Source organism: Chanodichthys erythropterus, chromosome 9 (assembly GCF_024489055.1).
Source record: "Chanodichthys erythropterus isolate Z2021 chromosome 9, ASM2448905v1, whole genome shotgun sequence".
Taxonomy (NCBI): Eukaryota; Metazoa; Chordata; class Actinopteri; order Cypriniformes; family Xenocyprididae; genus Chanodichthys; species Chanodichthys erythropterus.
Window position 1 is genome coordinate 10,143,151 of NC_090229.1, and position 23,044 is coordinate 10,166,194.

The following is a 23,044-nucleotide window of genomic DNA, read 5'->3' on the forward strand; positions in this document are numbered from 1 at the left end:
ACTGTCAAGGATAAATAATCTCTCGTCTACTGTAATCATCGAGTGTTACACTCATAAAAGGTCATAAAGTGGGAACTTGTGGGACATTGTGAGTAATGGTGCTTGTGATTTTCCTACACTCTTGAATCTTGACAATCCAAGTGGTGCTGATGAAGCTTTTTACAATAATGACACAGGTGAAGGAGCGGCAAGCAGCGTGGTACTTTTAAAAATGCTATCGATAAAAAGTTCAGCAAAAGGCAAAATCTGGTTTTCAAGTGGAAGGTGTCAAGGTCTGTTCACATGAAATCAGATACCATTAAACGACACAGAAGCACAATATATATCAAAGTTGGGAAATATTGAGAATTTGAGAAACGGCGCACAACCCTGCTGTATATATACACTATGCTATATAAAATGTATCACGGTTTCCAAAAAATTATTAAGCAGCAAAAATGGTTTGATCATACTAAGAACCATTATTAAAACTGAAGACTTATGAATAATTGAGCACCAAAACAGAATATTAGAATGATTTCTGAAGGATCCTGGATACTAAAGACTGGAGCAAAATCAGTTTTGCCATCACATATATTAATATAGAAAAAATTTTAATTGTAAAATATTTCACAATATCACTATTTTCACACTGTATTTTTGATTAAATGCAGCCTTGGTGTGCATAAGAGAGACATCTTTCAAATATATTTTAAAAAATCTCTATCTATCTATCTATCTATCTATCTATCTATCTATCTATCTATCTATCTATATATATATCTATATATATATATATATATATATATATATATATATATATAAATATATATATATATATATATATATATATATATATATATATATAGATAGATATATATATATATAAAATTATATGGCAATATTTTATTTTATTGTATTTTATTTTATTTTATTTTGTAAATGGCTAGTGATTTTCTTCAGCATTAAAATCATCTAGCTTCTAAATAAACCTACTTGGTTTACTAACCAAGTTCTACTAACTTGCTGGATCACCATAAAACATTATAATAGCAATGCTCCATGAGTATTTAAAATGAGCCATGGTCACTCTTTTCACCACAAAACTCTTTCTGTCTAGGCTTGTTTTAGATTATGCTGCATTTATAAAACTCTTGAGCCTGGTGCTATTAATAGTGTGGTGTTAAATGAATAGTTCACCAAAAAAAAGGAAAATTCTGTCATCATTTACTCACCCTCAAGTTGTTTCAAACCGGTATGAATTTCTTTCTTCTGCTGAACATAAAAGAAGATATTTTGAAGAACATCAGTAACCAAACAGTTGATGGGCCCCACTGACTTCCATAGTATGGAGAGAGAAACAGTCAATGGGGCCCATCAAATGTTTAGTTACATACATTCTTCACAATACCAGAAGAAAGAAATTCATACAGGTTTGGAACATCTTGAGGCTGAGTAAATGATGACAGAATTTTCATTTTTGGGTGAGCTATCCCTTTAACACTGTGATATTACTGTCTATGGAAAGCAGATGGTAAACCACAATTAAAGACTTGTTCAGTTATAACAAGGCATATATCCAGATGAGTGATGTAAAGTTCCGAATCAGGTACCTCAGTAGTTGGGCAATGCCATAAAGTCCCAGCAAAGTATGCTAGATCACACAGTGTGCAGCATTCCCAACAACCTCATACTCAGAACCAGCCTGAAAGATAGGGAATGTGGTCGCATTTGCACATTTCACTAATTTGCATAATTCCTTTAGTGAATCAGGTGCTAAAACAATGCAAAAAGCACTATCAATGCTGCCATTCATTCTTTGTGAATCTTGTTCTGCAAGTTCTTCATGCCAGAACTTCAGACTTGGAATGCACAGGAATTTGGCTTTGTGGATAATGCTACGACTACAGGAACAAATTCATTTCAGGCTGATTCTTCAGGTCTGCTCTTGGAGCACAAGTTACATCTCTCAAACTAACCTGGATAAGCCTGCCCTGTTCGGTCTGCAGAGTGCTGAGTTCCTGTCCAATGTTGCCCTGGCCTTGTCTCAGAGCGTTGTACTCCATCTTCAGCTGACTAGCATGGGCAGACAGTTTGGCCACTTCTTCAGCCAGTTTAACAAGCAGAGCCCGGTCCTGCCCTTTCACTGACTTCAGATCAGTGTCGTGGTCGGTGAGAGAGTGCAGCAGTGAGGTTTGCACGCCCTCCAGACGCAGGAAGTTATTATTGTAGTCGGGGCAGTTGGGGTCAATGAAGATGTTTATGCGGGAGCCGTCGCCTCTCTCGATGGTTACCAGGGCATTAGCCTCATCCTGGTTAGTGCTGATGAGAGGGGGGCCGTCGGGGCCGCTGGGCGCTTGGTAATGGTTCATCAGAAGGATGATCCCGGTTACCGTGACAGCCAGTAACACGGCAACAAAGAGCAGGATGGTGCATAGGAGATAGCTACAGCTCATCCTCTGTAGAGAGTGTGAAAAACAGACACAGAACGAGATGCATTAGTATACAAAAATAAAAGACATGTCTCAAAAGAAGCATTAAAATGACCAGCACGTCTAGACTGACGGAAATGTGTTTTTTTCCCCCAATACATTTTAATCTTAAATACAACTCCGTAAAGCTGATACATAAGTAATATGCGCTGATTAAACTTGCAGGAGGGCATATCAAATCTGACATATACCGATAACACAGATTCAGAAGTAGGTTTCCCACAACTGCAGCTTACAAATTTCTAAAAATCCCTGTTGAGTATTAAACATGCATGGAGATGCCTCTTGAAAGTTTAATCTCCTATTATGTAACACCTGAAGACTCCTGAATGCATAAAATTCAGGATTTTCACAAAGGTGTTTATAAAAGATGGAAAAAGAAAATGTATTTGCCGGGGTGCCTAAGACCTAATCACCATCCCTTGCTCCAGATAATTTAAGTCAGGATGATAGCATTCACAGCACATAAATGCAACCTCAACCAGTAGGAAATTCTGGATTTTTTCTCAACCCAGACTTTTAGAATCGGGGATGTTCTGATAAAAGAATCATGGTGAAAGCAAACTGATATTGATTTAATTACATTTTCATTTTGGGTGCACCATTTTCCTTATGAAACACTATAAAGCTAAAATGCCAGTGATTTAGCTGGTTTAAGAAGCAAATAAACTAATTCACTGTGGGAGGACGAGAACGATAAAATTAGATGAAGCATCAATTACACATAATGTGTATCTTCATTATATTGTACTAGGGCTGATATATATTGTAAATATATGAAATTGCTCACATCATCATCATTATGACTTCTGGGACTTTAAATCAGTATATATTCTATGCATAAGTTTATATAGCCTTTGCAGTATATGCAAGATAAAATGGATCATCGAAGTTGAATGTTATTTTTAAATTATTACATATCCTTGATATTACATATCCTTAATAATGTGTGTTGTTACCTGGATGGCAACTGTTTTATAGCCGTGTTTCCACCAAAATTACCCGGGGCAATTAGTCTCAGGAGCTTTTTTCCCCAGACCTGTTGCTATCTGCGTATTGCTGGCTGCCGACGTGAGCCAATCCCACAGTCTGCTTTCGTCACCACTAGTTCGTCGGCGTTGGCTTGGTGTGTAGGTGGCTTAAGGCAGGAACACACCAAGCCGACGCCGATGAACTAGTGGCGACGAAAGCAGACTGCGGGGTTGGCTCACGTCGGCAGCGTCTGTGTCCCAAGTTGGCCTGATACACCAAACCAATGCTCGACAGCCGACGGCCAAGTAGCACGTCCGCTCTGCGCCTGCGTAAGATGAAATGCCTTTCCGAACCAGCAGGTGGCAGTACCTGAATAGGCAATCAGAATGACCAGATGGCCCGACGGACCGATGAGCTCCGATGCTGATTCAACATGTCGAATCGGCCGAAAAAAAGCAGACGAGGACCAACTTCAGCTGACGGTGCAGAAAACGTAGTCGGCCAACAAACAAAACTGCATGTAGGCCGACTGTCGGCTTGGTGAGTTCCTGCCTTTAAAGTACCGTGAAATTAGTCTTGTTATGTAGGACTGCACACGACTGTCCAGTTTCCACTGGATTTTGTCGCTCTCCGCATATAAGCTTAATAAAGCTTGAACCTCGTCGGTCCATCTGTCTAATTTTTTGTTGATTTGAATAGCACACACCGCAACAGACTTTTAAAAATTGATGGTTGAAATAAAATGTTGTGTGGAATCAGCCTGTTCAGTGCCCAAGTCCCACCCCCGAAAGTTCAAAACTTTAAAAAAAGTACTACCTCGTGATCAGGGACTTTCTGAGGGGGAAATTTTTACCCTGAACTTTATTTAGACCCTGATCCGTGCGGTCGAAACATACCACCCCAAAGTCCCAAGTTCCTGGGGAAAGTTCCTGTGGTGGAAACGCGGCTTATGTTTTGTGATATCTGTTCATGAGTCTCTTGTTTGTCCTGAGCAGTTAAACTGTCTACTGTTCTACTGAAAATCATCCAGTTTCTACATATTCTTTGGTTTTCTAGCATCTTCTGCATATTTGAACCTTTTTTGGGATTCATCTTTTCACAAAGAAGACTTGAGGGACTCATAGACAACTATTACAAAAGGTGAAAAATTGCACCTTTTCTCAAGAAGGCAATCAAGATCCATTAAGAGCCGTGGGGGCTTTTGAACCATCCTTTTGAACAGGTAATTTTTCTTATTCTGTTTAAAGATCATATTTTTTCATTTAGTACTGCACTTCAGAAGAACATAAGATATGTTTCCCAGAAAACAAAATAAGTACAATTTACCTCGATCAGCCAATTAAAAAAGTTTCCTGTCTATAGCCTTCATATTTTCACAACACTGAAAACACTTTATATTAGGGCTATCATTTGAAAAATAAATGATTACATGATATGCTGATTAATATATCAACACATTATTACCACACAACAAAAAAAAAATCAGTATTGTAACAATATTGTGGCAGACAAGTACATAGTAGAATAAGCATTATAAAATAAGTAATTAAACATAACTGACCTACGGTCCACAGCAATCAATTCTGCAGAAGAGTTGGGGACACGATTAATTGCGTTCATGTATTACAAAAAGCCTTACTTTAAATACGGTCTTCAGAATATGAAAAACATGTCTTGCTTTGTTTCATGCAAGCATGTGTTCCTCTTATTGTGCACAGCATAAAGCCAAAGCCAGTGTACATTATGAGGAGGGGCGGCAGCAGCTAATTTGTGAACACTTTACACTGATTTCTGTGATTGCCCAGGGCCCGAGTGGTGGGCTGGAATATAAACGACAAGATGAGCAGTGTTTCCTTTGAGGCTCTAGGAAGGCAAATCCCCATAGGGCAAAAGACTAGAAACCACAGACATAAGCCTTACAGCTCAATATTACGGTTTGGTTAAGTGCCCAGAGTTGACAACTCTCTCATCTATGCAAGTGTGTGCCAGCGTGCGGACGTGTGTGTGTGTGTGTGTGTGTGTGTGTGTGTGTGCATACAGCAACAAACGCAGATATAACAACAAATGAAGAGAAGAACATTTGATGGGAAACTAGGGAATGTCACGCAGGCACTGGAGAGGGCTTGCTTCTCATTTTGCTATGTCTTTTTATTCACGGGGAGACTGCATCGCTCGCCCCGCTGTTATACAAGTGCCACTTCAATATTCCACTTGACAGCGGGTACCGCTCCCTCGCGTGAGCTTCGAGTACATTTTCTACATTTATTTGTCATACTTTTACATATATGCCAGAGTGACTTAATGCTTATGTGCTGTAGTGCCATATATGATTGAAATTAAATCACTGACACTCAGGCTGAAGCAGAGCAGAGCTACAATACATTTTTTACTGGATCAACAGTGAAGACTGTTTCTGCTTCCCTGGTCAGGCCAATTGTTCTATTTCCCAACATATTCACTGGCCCAGCACAAAAAAAGATTATAAATTTAAACATTTTATGAATATATAGTATTTATATTCATAATTTAATACTTAAATGTTACAGTCATTATTATTTAAAGGATTAGTTCACTTTCAAATGAAAATTACTTTACTCACCCTCAAGCCTAAGTGGTGTATATGACTTTCTTCTCTCGGATGAACACAATCGGAGATATATTAATAAATATCCCGACGCATCCAAAGCTTTATAATGGCAGTGAATGAGTATGAGCTGGGTGGTCTGGCTGAAGCTAGATATTTTACTTCAAAACTTGTTAAAGGTGCCGTAGAACGTCTTTTTAAAAGATGTATTATAAGTCTAAGGTGTCCCCTGAATGTGTCTGTGAAGTTTCAGCTCAAAATACCCCATAGATTTTTTTTTAATTCATTTTTTTAACTGCCTATTTTGGGGCATCATTAAATATGAGTCAATTTATGCTGCGGCCCCTTTAACTTCTCGTGCTTGCCTTAAACAGCATAAACAAAGTTCACACAGCTAATATAACCCTCAAAATGGATCTTTACAAAGTGTTCCTCATGCAGCATGTCTAATCGCGTAAGTATGGTATTTATTTGGATGTTTACATTTGATTCTGAATGGGTTTGATAGTATGCTCCGTGGCTAAAGCTAACATTACACACTGTTGGAGAGATTTATAAAGAATGAAGTTGTTCCCCCCAATGAAAACAACACAATTGTCTATACAAGAAAAAAATTGTAGGAGACTGACAGAGAAGAGACTAAATTGTTGAGTAAAGTCGTTATTTTTGTTTTGCGCACAAAACGTACTCTTGTCGCTTCATAACATGAAGGCTGAACCACTGTAGTCACATGGACCATTTTAACGAAGTCTTTACTACTTTTCTGGACCTTGAATGTGGTAATTCTGTTCTATAAAGATTAACAAAGGTCAACATGAGGGTGAGTAATTAACGACAGGATTTTCATTTTTGGGTGAACTATCACTTTAAGACAAATTCAAATAATTAAGATATAGTGATGGAACAATTGGCCAAGTCACAGTTCCATCAACTGCCCCCAAAGTTTCACACTGGCCAACTTTACCAATTGAGCGATATAAATCATGGCGCTAGCAACACCAAGGTCACTGGTTTGATTCACAGGAAACGCATGCACTGATAAAACATACAGCACTTTAAACTACCTTGGATAAAAACATCTGCCAAGTAGGTCTGACATTTCCATGTGAAGTTAAATCACCAAGTGTTGTACAGCTGCATATACGCAAACACACTCACGGATGGAATAAAAAGACATATACCCTCTGAGATGTTGATTTAACAGTCACTACTATGAATAATGGCCCCTGCTCTCATGCAAAACTTCCAGTAAAACACATCTAAATTTACAATATCTGTGTTTTGTCCCCGAGTCATGGATATATTATTCTGCAGAGGTTTTATATTGTATTTCCATACTTGTGTGATAAAGAATCTCTTTACAAGACACTTATGAACAAAAGCAAAAGTGGAGCCCGGTGAAGAGGGCCCTATTCCCGCAGTCCCACCGCATCGAGCGCAAGCATTGTCATATTTATTTTAAAGATAATTAATGTGCACAAAAGACTCCAGCCTACTTCATCATGCAGCACCAGGCGAGAGTGGCCTCAGATCAATTTGTTACAATAAAGCAACAATACCTGCTGTCTGCAGGAATTAGCCGGGCTTATATCTGACCCCTCCGCTGCGAGCATATCGCATACAGCCGTGTGACAACAAAGACGTGGGCGAGACCCAGCTTTTCCCTCCAGAGCAGCCCTGCAAGAAATCCTCGCCAATACAATGAGGCAGCAAGCTCTTCTATTCTGTGTCCGAGTGCCCCATCAATCTTGCTCTTCTTCATTGTGATAGAGGCTCTCTATGGGTGTTAAGGAGAAAAACCAGGGACCGAATAAGCATTCGGTTGCCGTTCCACAACCTGCATCTTAAATAGGCAACGGGCCCTGACTGTGGCCGCCTTTGGAGGCATCTACGCACCTTTTCTTCCCTCTCACAGTCTAGTGGGCAACAGGTATTCAGATGGCCCCTGAACAGACACAGGTTGAGATTAGAGGGCCACGCTCAGCTGAGCGCTTATTTGATAAGGGCTTTTATCTGTCGTGGTGAGACAAGGCTCTTGAATGAGGAGAGGTGAAACAGAGGAGCTGAGGAACAAAAACACCACCACATTCTTTCCACCGCCCACCTTAGACCTCTAAGACCCACAGCGAATCGACACTGATACCAGCCACAAGAAATGAGAGTGAGGTCAAAAGCGTTGACACGAAGGGAACATCACATGACAGAGCCGGTGATTGCTTATTCGGGGAGATGTAGGGTGAGGTGTCAGGTTTTCCTCTTGACATTGGCCTCCGACAAAAAGAAGATACGGAACAGAGTAACCATCGCCTTGCTATTAGAAATCACAGTAAGATCTTTATCAGGGCTCTTCAAGTAGTTTCATTCGAGGGCTGGATTATTAAATCAAAAAGTTGAGGTGGGCCAAGTGTCTCTGTGAGAATATGAAAATATTCTCACAGAGACACTTGGTAACCACATGTAAAACAATACATGGCTACTCACTACCACCGTCAAATCCAACCTGGTCTCATGACGAAAACGTACATGTGGGTACGTTTTCGCGAGTCGCGAAATACGTACCAATGAGTACATATCGCTGCAGTTTCGCTCTGAAATGTCCACTGAACGGTTGGTGTTTTTTTGTTTTTTTTTTGCCGGAGCAGATAGTAGGGTGAATGCGGTACGTTTTTATGACGTTGCTTTTTAGACGAATCGCCGCGGTTCTCGATTTGACATTTGCGTTCCGTTGCATTTTAAAATAACTTACCACCGACACTATGCCTAAACCTACCCGATAGGTGTTAACAAAAGCAAACGTGACGTAAGAAGCGTCCGTTTTTCAGCTCGTTTAGATCTCTCTTTGAGCTCTTTTTTTTTTTTTTTTTGCCGTCAGTCACCTTTCACGGGATTCGTACCCAGCCAGGGGGAGTCGACTCCTCGCCGTAAGTCCAACTCCGTATCGGCCTACCTACCGAGCAAGCTTGGTTACGGCCAAAAAAAGCGAAACGCGTAGAGCCGGACAGTCCAAAGTACGTTCGTTTACTAATCGGGCACTCTGGTCAGATGCGTTTTGAAGTCGTGACATGATATTGCGCGAGGAGACGCCAAAACGAGTCTTTACGAATCGATAATCGACCCCGGTCGAAACCGTGCATGAAAATGAGCAAAAGTGCTTATCGACGTTCGTTTCTGTCGGAAACTGCAGCGAGACGTACTCGTCGGTATGTAATTTTGTGTCTTGCGAAAACGTGCCCACGGGTACGTCTTTCCCATGAGACCAAGTTGGTCAAATCAATATATAGGCCTATAAAAAACCACCTAAACACAGGTACAAACTACACCTTAACAAAGACATGAATGATATATTCCTCTGATTCTTCTATCTTCATTCATGGCACGTTTATCCTGTTTTGCTCATCAGTGTTTTTGGGAATGTTGAGGCCGTTTCATCCAATTTAAAACTAGTTTAATTGTAATTGATTTGTAGTTTGTAAATGAGAGGTGTGTGTCGAATTGAAACTCTTAGATGTTGCACTAGATGTTGCAATGCTGTTTAATAATGGTGACAGGGAATAAACGCAGCTCCTTTAAGCTTTCGTTCTGTTATCCACTGGGCCGTCCTGCATACTTCAAAGTAAAGTGAAACACCTGAAAACAGCACTATTTTTCTGTATTTGTTGCTACTGACCAAGAAACAACTTAAGATAACCCTAACCCTAACCCAATTGAGACGAGTGATTCAAAGTTTAAAATACACCCCAATAATCTTTGCCTCTTCCAGGACTCCTTTTCAATTCATGAGTGTGAATTTAAATTGAACTGGCCACACATTACTGAAGGTGGTTCAAAATTAAATGAATTCAAATTAAGGAATTTTCAATTCGATTCTGAATGGTACACAACCTTGGTCTCCTCTAAACTTTCAGGATATATTGAGGACCCTTAAGGAAGACCCTTTAAGGAACCATACCGTGTAACGGTATGTGACCACAGGTAGAAGAAAGCAGGAGAAGCAGGATTCCAACAAACTCAAAAGGTTTAATAAGAACTCAAAGGGTAGATAACACATCCAAAACATAACAGTGACAGGACAAAGCGTGAACAAACCAAGGAGTACTTATACAGGAACTAATGAGATAACAAACAAGACACACCTGAAACAAGGATACTAATCAAATCAGAAACCATGACAACTAACTAAAGGCAGGAAAACTAAACAAAAGAGGACATGTGACAAACAGAACATGGTGAAAAACAGACAGACATGTGACATACTGGAGGACAAGGGTATTTATTGGAAGTCATATCAGCTAATACTTGGGCGCCGCAGGGTTCTTCTGTTTATTTCATCAAGAAATTTAAGAGAAACATCTGAGAAAAAGTTAAAATATAATTGAAGAACTCCATTAAGTCTCCAGAAGACTTTTTTAAGTACTCTGAAAAAGTAACCTCAAAGCAATAAAAATTTTCCTCAGGGTGGTTTTGCTCACCATTAGTTTAATTGTAGGTTATATAAATTGAGAAACCAAGGAAAATTGTCTTTTGAATGGTCTTCTCTCTGTTCTTGAACAACTCATTTTTAGAAGGGTCAGCATCTACCCTTGAGACACACATGGTTTAATCATAACTTAATTTAATCAATACCTTAAAAAAAAAACCTGAACCGCATTCAATGCGTTTGTGTGTCCTTCTAATCTTATGAATGCAGCTTTGCTGAATATAAATCATGAGACTGTGAACCGCCTCAGGTTCATATTGGTTTTTCAATGAATGCATGTGCGCTGAAGGGTTTTCAATACAATGAACAGCCAGTGAGGTTGCAGGCAGTTTCAACAGTGATTCAAAGGCTGTTAGGGCATAGCTTCATTCTAAGGCCAAAGCTTTAAAAGTCTTTTTTTTTTTTTCAGTTGTCACATGTTCTAATATGCACAATAATGTTATTGCAATGACAACCTTGGTATAAGTGAAAATTAAACAACACTAAGCTTTTGAAAGTTAACGTTCGTAGAAATACAAATCTAGGATACGTATATAGCATGTGTGAAGACTATGATATGAATAGCAGAGATATTTCAAAGGCTTAGCAGTCATTGTTAATTCCCTAGGCCTTTGAAAAGATATCATTTCTTTTCACAACTTGGTAACCAATATATAATTTACTTCTACATTTATTTATTGAACGGGTTCTTTTATCTATAGTGAAAAATGGAGCACAAATGAAAAGTAAATGCAATTGCATTGTGCTTCTGAGCGTACAAAATTTGGCAAAATTGATTCCGAACTGTATTTTACCTGCACCAGTGTTCAGTTGGCCTTCTACTTGGCAAAACTAAAAGCAACACAAGTATGTCAACATTTACACAGACAGTTTGTTAACACGTTATGGAGCTCCATCTTTGTGAGACAGACTGTTAATATCCACGCTTAATGGATAAACAGATGGAAAAAGGTTTAAACATAGAGACATAATAATGTCTTCGTACATGCAAGGATAACAGTCAGATGGACAGCACTCCCAATCAGCACCCGATAATAGACTTGATGATGTGTACAACAACATTTGCTTTACCTCAGGGGTCCCTTTATCTTGCAATATAAATCTACAGCTCCTGCTGAAATATTGGGATGCCTCAAGGCTCTAATCTAGGCCCGACCTAATCTTCTTATAAGAGCTTAAGTTAGAAGGATGCTCTCCCAGCTGTGCACATACATTCAGAGGGTGAAATAAACAGGCTGACAGTCAGACATATGTAGTTGTTTACTTTTTCCCCTGAGGTACAGATCTCCTGGATTTAAGAGTGCTGGGTATTCATTAACTACTGTACGGGTCTTGATGAGTGACCTTTTAATGTTCTCAATGCTTCAGCAGAAAACCAATCTGATGAAAACGCATCTGCTAATGTGTATGTAACTTGACCTACTAACAGCATAAAGTACATGTAGAATATAGGCTATTTATATTCATTAGGGTTGAGAATCGAGTCTTATTCTTATCTTTTTTAAAGAAAAGAAAAAAAAGCTGAATTTTGGTTTTGCAAAAACGGTTTTAGGCATGCATTTTTTACCGACGCAGATAGTCATTTACCAAAATACTCATGCAACAATGTCACAATGTTTTTTTTTTTATATAAAGCTAAACATACAGCACAACTAGTATAGATTTCCAAACAATTGACTCTTATTAACCTGTTCTTTTTAGGGTGCGTTCACACTTGTCATGTTTGGTTCGATCAAAACGAACCCTAGTGCGATTGCTCTGTTAGTGCATTTCATTTGTGTGAACGCTGCCATCCGAACCCTGGTACGCACCAAACATGCGGACCGAGACCGCCGAAAAGATGGGTCTTGGTCCGCTTCCAAACGAACTCTGGTGCGGTTCAAATGATATATGAACGCAACATGGACCAAAGACATGTAAATGAACCAAAAACAGGAAGATGAGATCCTAAAAAGGACAGATTCCTCACGCATATCGGTTTTTCTCATCATAGTCGCGAGTTTGCCCATCACAGGCATCAGACGCGCGTCTCCACAAAGCATTATGTGTGATGGAGGGATTACCGCCACTGTTTTGACTCCTTTACACATTTTATAAGCTTTTCACAAGTTCCCAGCTGGCCAAAATACCATCATATGCAGGCTACGCACACACAAAAAGCGCATTTACCTCAGCACACAGCATTCGTTTTGGATGTTCGGTAAGTTCTGTCTCAAAATAGGCAATACGTTAAAAATTCAACCAATCAATTATGAATGTATCCCTATGCCTGAAGGTTCGGTATCATTTGGTTCGCTGATAAAATTGCCAATCTGAATGCTAATCGGACCAGGACTAAATGTTTTTTTTTTCTTTTTGGTCCGGACCAAACGAACCAAACTACAAGTGTGAACCCGCCGTTAGTGAAACCATTCAGAATCAGTCCAGTTCTCAAACTCACTTACTGAGCTGCAATTTTTGGTCTACTTTCATCATATATGACTCAAAATTAACAAAGAATTGCTTTTTGAATTATGTTTACTTAAGGCTTGTGACATAAATCAGTGGTTACTGACTGTTTGTTCATGTAGTTAAAGATAAACATTGATAGTTTTGTAATTATTAATAGTGTTTTATAAAAAAATAAAAAATAATAGCATAATAACGACATTAACAAATGTGACCCTTGACCACAAAACCAGTCATAAGGGTCAATTTTTTTTAAATTGAGATTTTTCTGAATAAATAAACTTAAATGTATGGTTTGTTACTATTTGAAAATCTGGAATCTGTGGGTGCAAAAAAATCTAAATTGAGAAAATCGCCTTTAAAGTTGTCCAAATTAAGTCCTTAGCAATGCATATCCACTCACAAAAATACATTTTTGATATATTTATGGTAGGAAATTTACAAAATATCTTCATAGAACATAAAATTTGCCGGATATCTTAATAATTTTTTTTGCATAAAAAAATGTATCATTTTGACCCATACAATGTATTGTTGGCTACTGCTACAAATATACCCATGCAACTTATGACACAGATGTATCTGGTTAAACAAAAAGCAATGCAGTCATTTTTTAATAACGATTTAATTTTTGTTTGTCACTTTAGACAAAAGAACTTTAATAAATGTAATGTATCATTTACTGTACATTTCAGATGGCGATAATTTCTTACGTCCTAAAAACTTTCATGCATTACATTTTTAACACAGTCAACAGAGTTCTTTTATACTACACTCAGGTTAATGTTGCTGCCACAGTTTAGATCAAGGCTTCATCTGAAGACCCCTAGAGCACTTTCAGACCCCTTCAAAAACACATGAGTCTTAAATGTGGTCAAGCTCCAGTTGTTTTACAAATTAGACACTTGTAAGGCCAAACGCCTGAAAGCATCGCCCGTCAACCCGAATTAAGGGATCACTACGCCGCTCACTCTGAATTACACAGCAACCCGAGGCCTAAAAAATATCTTGTGATACAACTTGAAAGCAGAAATCCCAACGAGTAAGTCTTAGTGCTTTGGGCAGACCAGATGTAGGGGATTATTCTTAATCTGCAAAATGGCCACACAACTCTAGTGCTTCTTCTCCAGTTCATTTATCACTAACGTCGCATGGCAGTAAGACTCGGGAACCCAAGCACTGACTCACTACGAGATCCGCACTGCCGCATCCACACAAATCAAAACACACACACATGCGTTCACACAAACAAGCACAATCTGCTGGCTCAGAATATGTGGCTTCATTAGCCGGTTTGAAATGATAAATAGTTTATTGTGCGTGGGGAGGGGCTGTGCCCGGGGCTGTCAAAAGCAGACTGTTCTACCAGCTCCACTGAGGCTATTAAAACGGCATCGCACTAAAGTGTGAACTGCTTTTCTGAGCCAATGGGTGATGACATCCTGAGAAGGGGCCCTCAGTGTATCTCTGAAACATCTCACGAGGATCCCCAAAGCAGATAACAGCACCTCGCCTACAATCTGAGGAGTTACTGGTTGGTCAAAGCACTGCGACATGCTCATTATAGCCTGAGGTGAGCGATAAAAATAATTCTACTTCCTGCACAAGGTGAGAGAGGTAAACAAGGCGGGGGAAATGAATTAGCATTTGTAGGGCGCTTTGTAGTACTCGTAGTGCGCATACAGTTCATTAAAAAAGAAATCATGTTTTTTCAAGCAGAGAAGCTTCAAACTGAGATTTACACAAGCGCAGGTCAAGAACCATATTGCAGGGGGGTTGTGTATAACAGCACAGTGTGACGTTTACCGAAGACATTTGCAAAGAAGCGGCCATACTCTGAGCTCTGGGTATATCTGGAAATATATGTCTACTCTCTCTGTTCCATGTCTTGACTTTTAAGCTATAAAAAAGAAAGCTCATAGTGGAGCTCTCTTCAATATCTCAAATGTAATACTATGAATAGTTCATTATTCATTAACACTTATTAAAAAACAATATTTCATTCAAGAATGTAATAAGGGGTTTTCTTTATGAGAGAGTCAATGAATCATTAACAGAACCAGTTCGTTCAAAATTCTGCCTTGGACTGTTCGGAAATATGTTGATGTAGCAATATTGTACAACAAAAGTTACTTAATACCAACTTTTTCTTTAATGAACCTTTCTAGAAAATCAATATCAGACTCACAGTTGTGTGGCAAAATATTAAAGGGTTAGTTCACCCAAAAATGTAATTTCTGTCATTAATTACTCAACCTCATGCCGTTCCACACCCGTAAGACCTTCGTTCATCTTCAGAACACAAATTAAGATATTTTTGATTAAATCCGATGGCTCAGTGAGTCCTCCTTTGCCAGCAAGATAATTAACACTTTCAGATGCCCAGAAAGCTACTAAAGTCATATTTAAAACAGTTCATGTGACTACAGTGGTTCAACCTTGATGTTATGAAAAGACAAGAATACTTTTTGTGCGCCAAAAAACAAAATAACGACTTTATTCAACATTATCTAGTGATGGGCAATTTCAAAACGCTGCTTCATGAAGCTTCGAAGCTTTACAAATCTTTTGTTTTGAATCAGTGGTTGAGAGCGTGTATCAAACTGCCAAAATCACGCCCCCCAGTGGTGAACCATTGAAATTTGGGAACACTTATGATTTAACAAAGCCTCGTTTACTGAAATCGCGTGACTTTGGCAGTTTGATTCACTCTCCGAACCACTCATTCGAAACAAAAGATTCGTAAAGCTTCGAAGCTTCATGAAGCAGCGTTTTGAAATCGCCCATCACTAGATATTGTTGAATATTTTTTATAAATAGTAGTTTTTTTTTTTTTTTGGTGCACAAAAAGTATTCTTGTCACTTCATAACATTAAGGTTGAACCACTGTAGTCACATGAACTGTTTTAAATGTGCCTTTAGTAGCTTTCTGGGCATCTGAAAGTGTTAATTATCTTGACAATAGAGGCCTCACTGAGCCATCGGATTTGATCAAAAATATCTTAATTTGCGTTCTGAAGATGAATGAAGATCTTATGAGGTTGAGTAATTAATGACAGAAGTTTCATTTTTGGGTGAACTAACTCTTTAATTACTCACTCTCATGTTGTTCCAAATTTGTAAGACCTTTGTTCATCTTCGAAACACAAATTAAGGTATTTTTGACTTTTTCCATGGAAAGCAACGAAATTACCACATTCAAGGTCCAGAAAAGTAGCAAAAACATTTTTAAAATAATCAATGTGACTGCAGTGGTTCAACCTTAAAGGTCCCGTTCTTCGTGATCCCATGTTTTAAACTTTAGTTAGTGTGTAATGTTGTTGTTAGAGTATAAATAAAATCTGTAAAATTTTAAAGCTCAAAGTTCAATGCCAAGCGAGATATTTTATTTAACAGAAGTCGCATACATCGAACGGCCAGTTTGGACTACATCCCTCTACTTCCTTCTTTAATGACGTCACTAAAACAGTTTTTTGACTAAGCTCCGCCCACAGGAATACACAAAAAGGGGGCGTGGTCTTGTTGCGCTCCCACGGAGAAGAGCAAGAGTTGCGTTTGTAGATTGTGTTTGTCGCCATGTCGTCGAAACGCTGTTATTTTCATCCCGCAGTCCAATCACCTTTGTTTGGCCTTCCCAGGGACGCTGTACTTAGAGATCAATGGTTACAATTTATGTTTATCTCGGTTCCTGAAAATTATAATTGTGGTATCCTTACTGCAATAGTTAATGTTGGACTGCAGTGCACATAATGGCCACAAGAGGGGACTATGTTTATGTATATGTCTGTTTTCCGTATGAGGTACTCTTCTGAGTGAGTGCTAACGTTGTACATTTTCTGTCGCTGCTTGTGGAGATTAAAGAGTTCAGTCTCTCGGGAATTATTGTCTTTTGTGTTCATTCGGCACAACACCAAAATAATCCACATGTAAAACTATGTGCAGCACATGTTATGGTAAGAGGCGTGACCTTTCCGGGCAAGGAGCGCTAAGCTGCTGTCGAATCACAACACAGGAACCGCTGGCACAATCAGAACCTGTTACGTATTTCTGAAGGAGGGACTTCATAGAACAAGGAAGTCATCAGCCCGTTTTTATGACAGTGGAAACAGCGGTATACAGATAAGTAAATTATGTGAAAAATACTGTGTTTTTTTACACGCGAAACATGAACACATGTTATATTGCACACTATAAACACAATCAAAGCTTCAAAAAAACCACGAAAAACAGGACCTTTAATGTTATGAAACGACAAGAATACTTTTTGTGTGCAAAAACAAAACAAAAATAACAACTTTATTCAACAAATTCATCTCTCCCGTCATTCTCCTACACTGTTTACGTTGCAGCGCTTCCAGGTTCTATGTCAGAATGCATCGTGCTGCTCACGTGAACAGCGTTGACCAATACTGAGCAGGCATTCTGACGTAGAACCTGGAAGCGCTGCAACATCAATAGTGAAGGAGAATAATTTTTGAGTGAACTAACCCTTTAACTGAGCTTAAAATATTATAGAAGAAACATCTGCATGAGCTCCGTTAGAGTGACCTCTACAAAATAAACTTTGGGAGTGTGCACAATCTCTTCAAGTCAAAGTATATATTTACTGCTATATACAACAGAAAGTGTTTACAGCGATAGTGTGTGTCCACTCAACTGACTGTTGACATGATTTAGCCTCAGCGTGTGGCTTGTGCGTGTGTGTGCGGCTTGTGTATGCGAAACTCGGCAGAGTGGCAAGCAGCAGTGACAGTGCCTTCTCTCTGCAGGCTTGCCTGTCAGTGCACTCCAAGGACAGGCAGCGATGTGTGCAGGCAGCGATTTGTCTTTCAGGCCTCTTCTGGGCTCCAGAGAGCTGCTTCTGCAGGGATGCCATAAGTCACCATTCACACTCCTCCTCTCCACTCCCTAATGGCTGACACACAGAAGTCAGCTCGGGCTTTGCTCTGACACGCTGGATCAAAACTGCAGGGGACAAAAGATCATCCTGTACACACATACATACACACACGTGGACCAACGGATGTCATGTGAGTTAAAGCAAATGCAAAAGATTTAAAAGCACCTCTCATTTGTATGATGCCTCGGCAGTGCGCAAACAGATCTCAAAATGTTATTTTGCCATGCTTGAGAAGCAAGTGAAATGCTGTTTCGGATGTTTTGTGCACAAGGAGAAAATGAGTTCTACATTCTTCAAGCAAAAGTTCAAAGGAATGAGACATTTTCAGGAGAAATGCATTTGTGACATGTAGTTTAAGTGACATAAACACGTTTCCAGAGGTGCTTTATATCATTTTACTGGAACATCACAATGTGTCTCAAGTGCTTGCTTTAGTGGAAACTAGAGAATTATAACATACAGTTTTCATAAAATCACTGGAAACAATTTACAATAAGATCTCATTTGTTAGCATTAGGTAATGTATTAACTAACATGAACTAACAATGAGCAATACATTTGTTACAGTATTATTTTTTAGGGATGTAACGATACCCTCATGTCACGATTCGATACATATCACGATAATGAACTCCTGAAACGTAATTATTGCGATACTTCAAAACATATGGTAAGAGGTTAACAAAAAATTAACTGGTGATTATAATGCTACATTTGGTATTACATTGAGGGTGGAAATGAATAGGCTTGGACAATGGTGACACCAGAATAAAAATAATAATTTTATTTTATGCACAGCATATATTGTCACTATGCACGATATATATTGTTGCATTTTTGTATTGCGATATATTGTAACACGATATATTGTTAGTTAATAAAAATATTTTTCTCCATGTTAGTTCACAGAGCATTAACTAATGTTAACAAATACAACTTTTGATTTTAATAATATATTTGAAGAGTTTGGTTCCAAAACGCCATTTTCAAAAAAATTTAGTTAAATTTAAAATTTAAATTTAGCAAAAATCAGTATTGTATCTGGTCGTATTGAAAAGTAATTTATTAATTTTGCACAAAATGCGATATCTGTCGTGTTATTCTGTCATGTTTTCTCCCTTTCTTTCCAAAACGCGACAAACGCCACTCTCCTTTCTCTGCAGAATGTGATATATCCACTCAACCAATCACAGCGCACCATTCCACGCACTGTAAACAGTAATGGCGGCGCCCTGAGTACACCCGGCATCCTAGTTTTCCTTATCTGCTTTGTACTTTGTGATCAACAAAAACAAAAATGAATCATTTTGACGGCATTGATGAACCTGTGGTAGTTTCTGCAGTGGGGAAGAAACCTAAGTCATCGAAATCTAATCATTTACATGAGGAGATTAAGAAGATGAGGCACTCGAGTCGGGAGGAGGAAAAATGCCAGTTGTTGCTTGTTCCACGACAGCATCAAACTTCTGTCACGGTCCACAAAACTGAATCATGAACATTATTTTTAATACCAATGCACTCTGCAAATGTGTTTATTTTAACCGGGCGGTGGCGCCAGATACTCTTTAATAATGGCAAACGGAGACGTAAATCATTTATAACATTAACAAGATGACTCGTTGAATTAATTTTGGGAGCGACGACTGAATGTATTTTTAGTCAAATGCCTGTTTATAAGATTAGTATTGACAAAGTTCAGTGGGTGTCATACATGTGGATCAACTTACTTTGTTGTGAATTTTCAATATGAAAAATAACTTTTATATTGATGGATTAATTGCATTTTGAAAAAAAAAAAAAAAAAAAAAAAAAGTGTCATGGATTTATTGTATTTTGGGTGAAAAAATTATCCGTTTTTAAAATAAACCTTTTAAAATCAAAATGTAGATTTGAATTATTAATGTTTTTATAACCAAAAGATACTATAAGAAAGTTTGAAACAGAAAATAGTGGTTTTAATCCTGCCACTTTCTTGGTAAAGAAAACACTTTTTTATTCAAATTAATCAAAATGGAGTTATAGCGTTTGGGAACCAAACTCTTCATTTATAAATGTTGAAATTAACATTAAATCTGCAGTCCGTAATTTTGCCTCTTTGTCGCCATCTCTGTTTGAAACCTGCAATTGCAGTTGTTTACGGAATTATCATCATTACGTGCGTTGTACCTCGGCACAGCAAGGTCATTCACCACATCGGTGTAGATACTCTACATCGGAATCACAGATTGTAGTCTTGGAAGTATGACCAAAATAAGAATTTTCACCGGAGAATATCATCTGAACAAGTAACAAATCTGCAACTTTTGTTCTAACTGAGGGGGAAAAAAGCATTACAGTAAATCGCGCTGCCTGTGGTGATTAACTCTAACGATCGCCTAGCTCATATCATGTCAAACACTGCAAATTATTATTATTGTTATACTTTGTTCTTAAATTGTTAATGTTAACAACATCAGCACTGCGTGACTGTGTATTTAGTGTGTATTTCAATTTCTGTACAGTCTAATCACTAACGTTAATTTGTCATACCATAAATTCTGCCAGCAAAATAAATTTTAATTATTTAATAGTTTAATTATTGCAGCTGCTGTGAGAAAAGGCTATAAATGATCCACCTCACATGCGATATAGCCTACTACCAGGGACTCCTTCTTTATGTAAGTGACACAATGACGCAAAGACAAACGGCGTATATGCTCGAATTTCCTGCGAAAACCCACCAGTTCCACCCGAATTATAAAACATTATTACAAGCTTACAGTTGTGAATCGGGTTAAGGTAAGGAGGTAGTTTTGAACACTGGCTGGTTATGTACATGCTCAAAAATTTATTTTGAATAATTTTTAACCAAAAAAGTTACGTACAGCAGCTTTAACTAAGATTAATACATCCTGCAGAAGTATCGTTCATTCTTAGTTCATGTTAACTACTGAAACATTATGTAAATTTTTACCAATAGAGTTGTCTAGTTGTTATAGTTAACTAATACTAAAATTATTAGAAAAGCGTTTTTGTTAAAAATTAAAAATATAAACATTGGATGAAAAATTTAAACCTAAAAAATGGAATTTAGAAATTTTGCCTTGGCAACTAAAATAAATAAGTTTAAAGTTTAATTAATAAAATTACTAAAATTAAGTAAAAAATAAAGCTAAATATGAAAAAACCTAAAAAATGAATAAAAATGACAAAAGCACGACACAAAATTACTATTAAAATGAAAAATAAAAAATAAAAGTTAATTTGAAAAAAGCTTAATAAATTCCATAATACTATATAAACAATACTAAAATAATGATACCGATTCTACTTCCTTTACGCTTCAACACCTGAGTAAATGTGCAAAAATTTCCTTTTGCCTTACCTACCATTAACAGTACATATTAGTACCTCAATGACATGAGGTTGAGTAAATAATGCTGAATTTTTATTCTGGGGTAAACTATCCCTTTAATATAACTGTGTTGTCTGTGTATTATCTTGCTCTATCATCACATTCAGTTCAGAGTGCTGTTTAAAACAGTGGCTCTGTTGAAAAGGAAACATTATCATGGCATTTACAGGTACTAATATGTACCTTTTTGGAGTAAAAAAAAAAAAAAAAAAGTACAAAAATGTTCTTTTAAGGGTACTGCCCCAGCGACAAGCTGTTGTACCCCTAAAGGTACCATTTTAAACCTTTTTTCTGTGTGTATATGCTATAATATAATACAAGAGGCCACAAAATTTGAAAAACCATAAGTGAGGCAAGATTTTAAAGTGTTAAAAGTCAGCAATCGAGAAAGCAAAAGAAAATGGAAGAATTGTACCACTCATGGTAAATCACAGCTTGTGATAGTTAATAATGGTCATTTATTTCTGTTACAGAGAGACATTTTTCCCCAGAAAGCCATAGTTAGAGACTGCCAGGAAAAACTACTGGGAGGAAATGTCTCAGTGAAAGAATTTGTGATACATTTCCATAAAATGTTACATATTGTAAGGGTCAGACAAAATGTTTTCAAGTCATATTTTTTAAAATACAAAACAGAAGGAACAGAAGGATACTGCCAATCGAAATCTTTTTAAAATTCAGCGTATTATGCGCAGACATTCAATATCGGAGCTTTCACACACTTATGAACAGCATCACGAAATGCACTTTGCTTCAAAATGGGGACCTTCAAGAATTAGCCGGTAATTTGAGCACAAAACCCTCTGAATGTCGTGCATTTTGAACCCTGGCATGTGCTGAGCATTTAAAATGACACAGCCGGTTAGGGCTTCACAGTGCAGAAACTAATTAGATTGTCCATAATGGATTCCATCTCACTTTATATGATGTGACTTGACAGCTGCCAAAGCTGTTGTGAAGAATGAAACTGTTTTTTTTGTGTGTGTGTAATAATAATTCAGCCCATCATCTCTGGCTTTCCACGTATGATGCGTATATGCTTCTAAAATCCCTGTTAGTCGATGACCAGCTCTCTACAGAGGTCAAATCCATTTGCGCCTCCTGCAGGTGGCATCACACCAGGATGACCCCAGGACAGAGCGGCACCAAAAACAGCCCTTTAAAAGCCATCAGAAATCCCAAGCCACATGCACAAACTCAAGATGTTATGTCAACACAAATGCACAGTAAAAGTGCAGTAAAAGGTGGGCTGGGGTGAAATAATGCCACTTGTTCATCTAGTGACTGAAGTACACGGTCCAGATTTTGGGCCATGGTGCTCATGAACAGACTGTAGTGACCTGAAGATCCTATTTCTAATCAATTGCTTATATTTGGTGATCTTTTGTCAGTCATCTTTTGAAGTTAATCATTTAGAGCATCAAACATCATCTCCACTTGTGATATATTCAACTGTTGGCAATCTGACACTCGCTGTTTGCATTCTGCTATGCTTCATATACACAACGGACCAATCAATTCACAAGTGGGCCATTTAACAAGTCTGTTTTGTTGGATGGTAAAAATCCTATTAATGGTCACAAAACAGCTAACTGAAAAGGCTTTATGGTTGCTGGGAAAGAAAAACAGAATGTTTCCACAACAATTTTTCAATGATGGCAAGAGAAAACAAGAGTACAGAGAAAAAGCAATGCAGTACTAAGCAGGCACAAGTACTTCTACAAACTTGAATGAAGAACTGCAATCTCTCTCAAACTGTGTGCCAAGATTAGGTTTCATATAACGTCACTAATGGCTT

The 23,044-nt window shown here is 38.0% G+C and overlaps 1 protein-coding gene across 1 annotated transcript in view; it reads right to left on the bottom strand.

Moving 5' to 3' along the window:
* The window catches only part of fibcd1a (fibrinogen C domain containing 1a), a 135,922-nt gene that overhangs the window by 90,954 nt on the left and 21,924 nt on the right, over window positions 1–23,044 (bottom strand). The window contains exon 2 of the mRNA XM_067393542.1: window positions 1,959–2,438. Coding sequence (XP_067249643.1) covers window positions 1,959–2,438 — 480 coding nt within the window. The remainder of the gene's footprint in view (window positions 1–1,958; window positions 2,439–23,044) is intronic.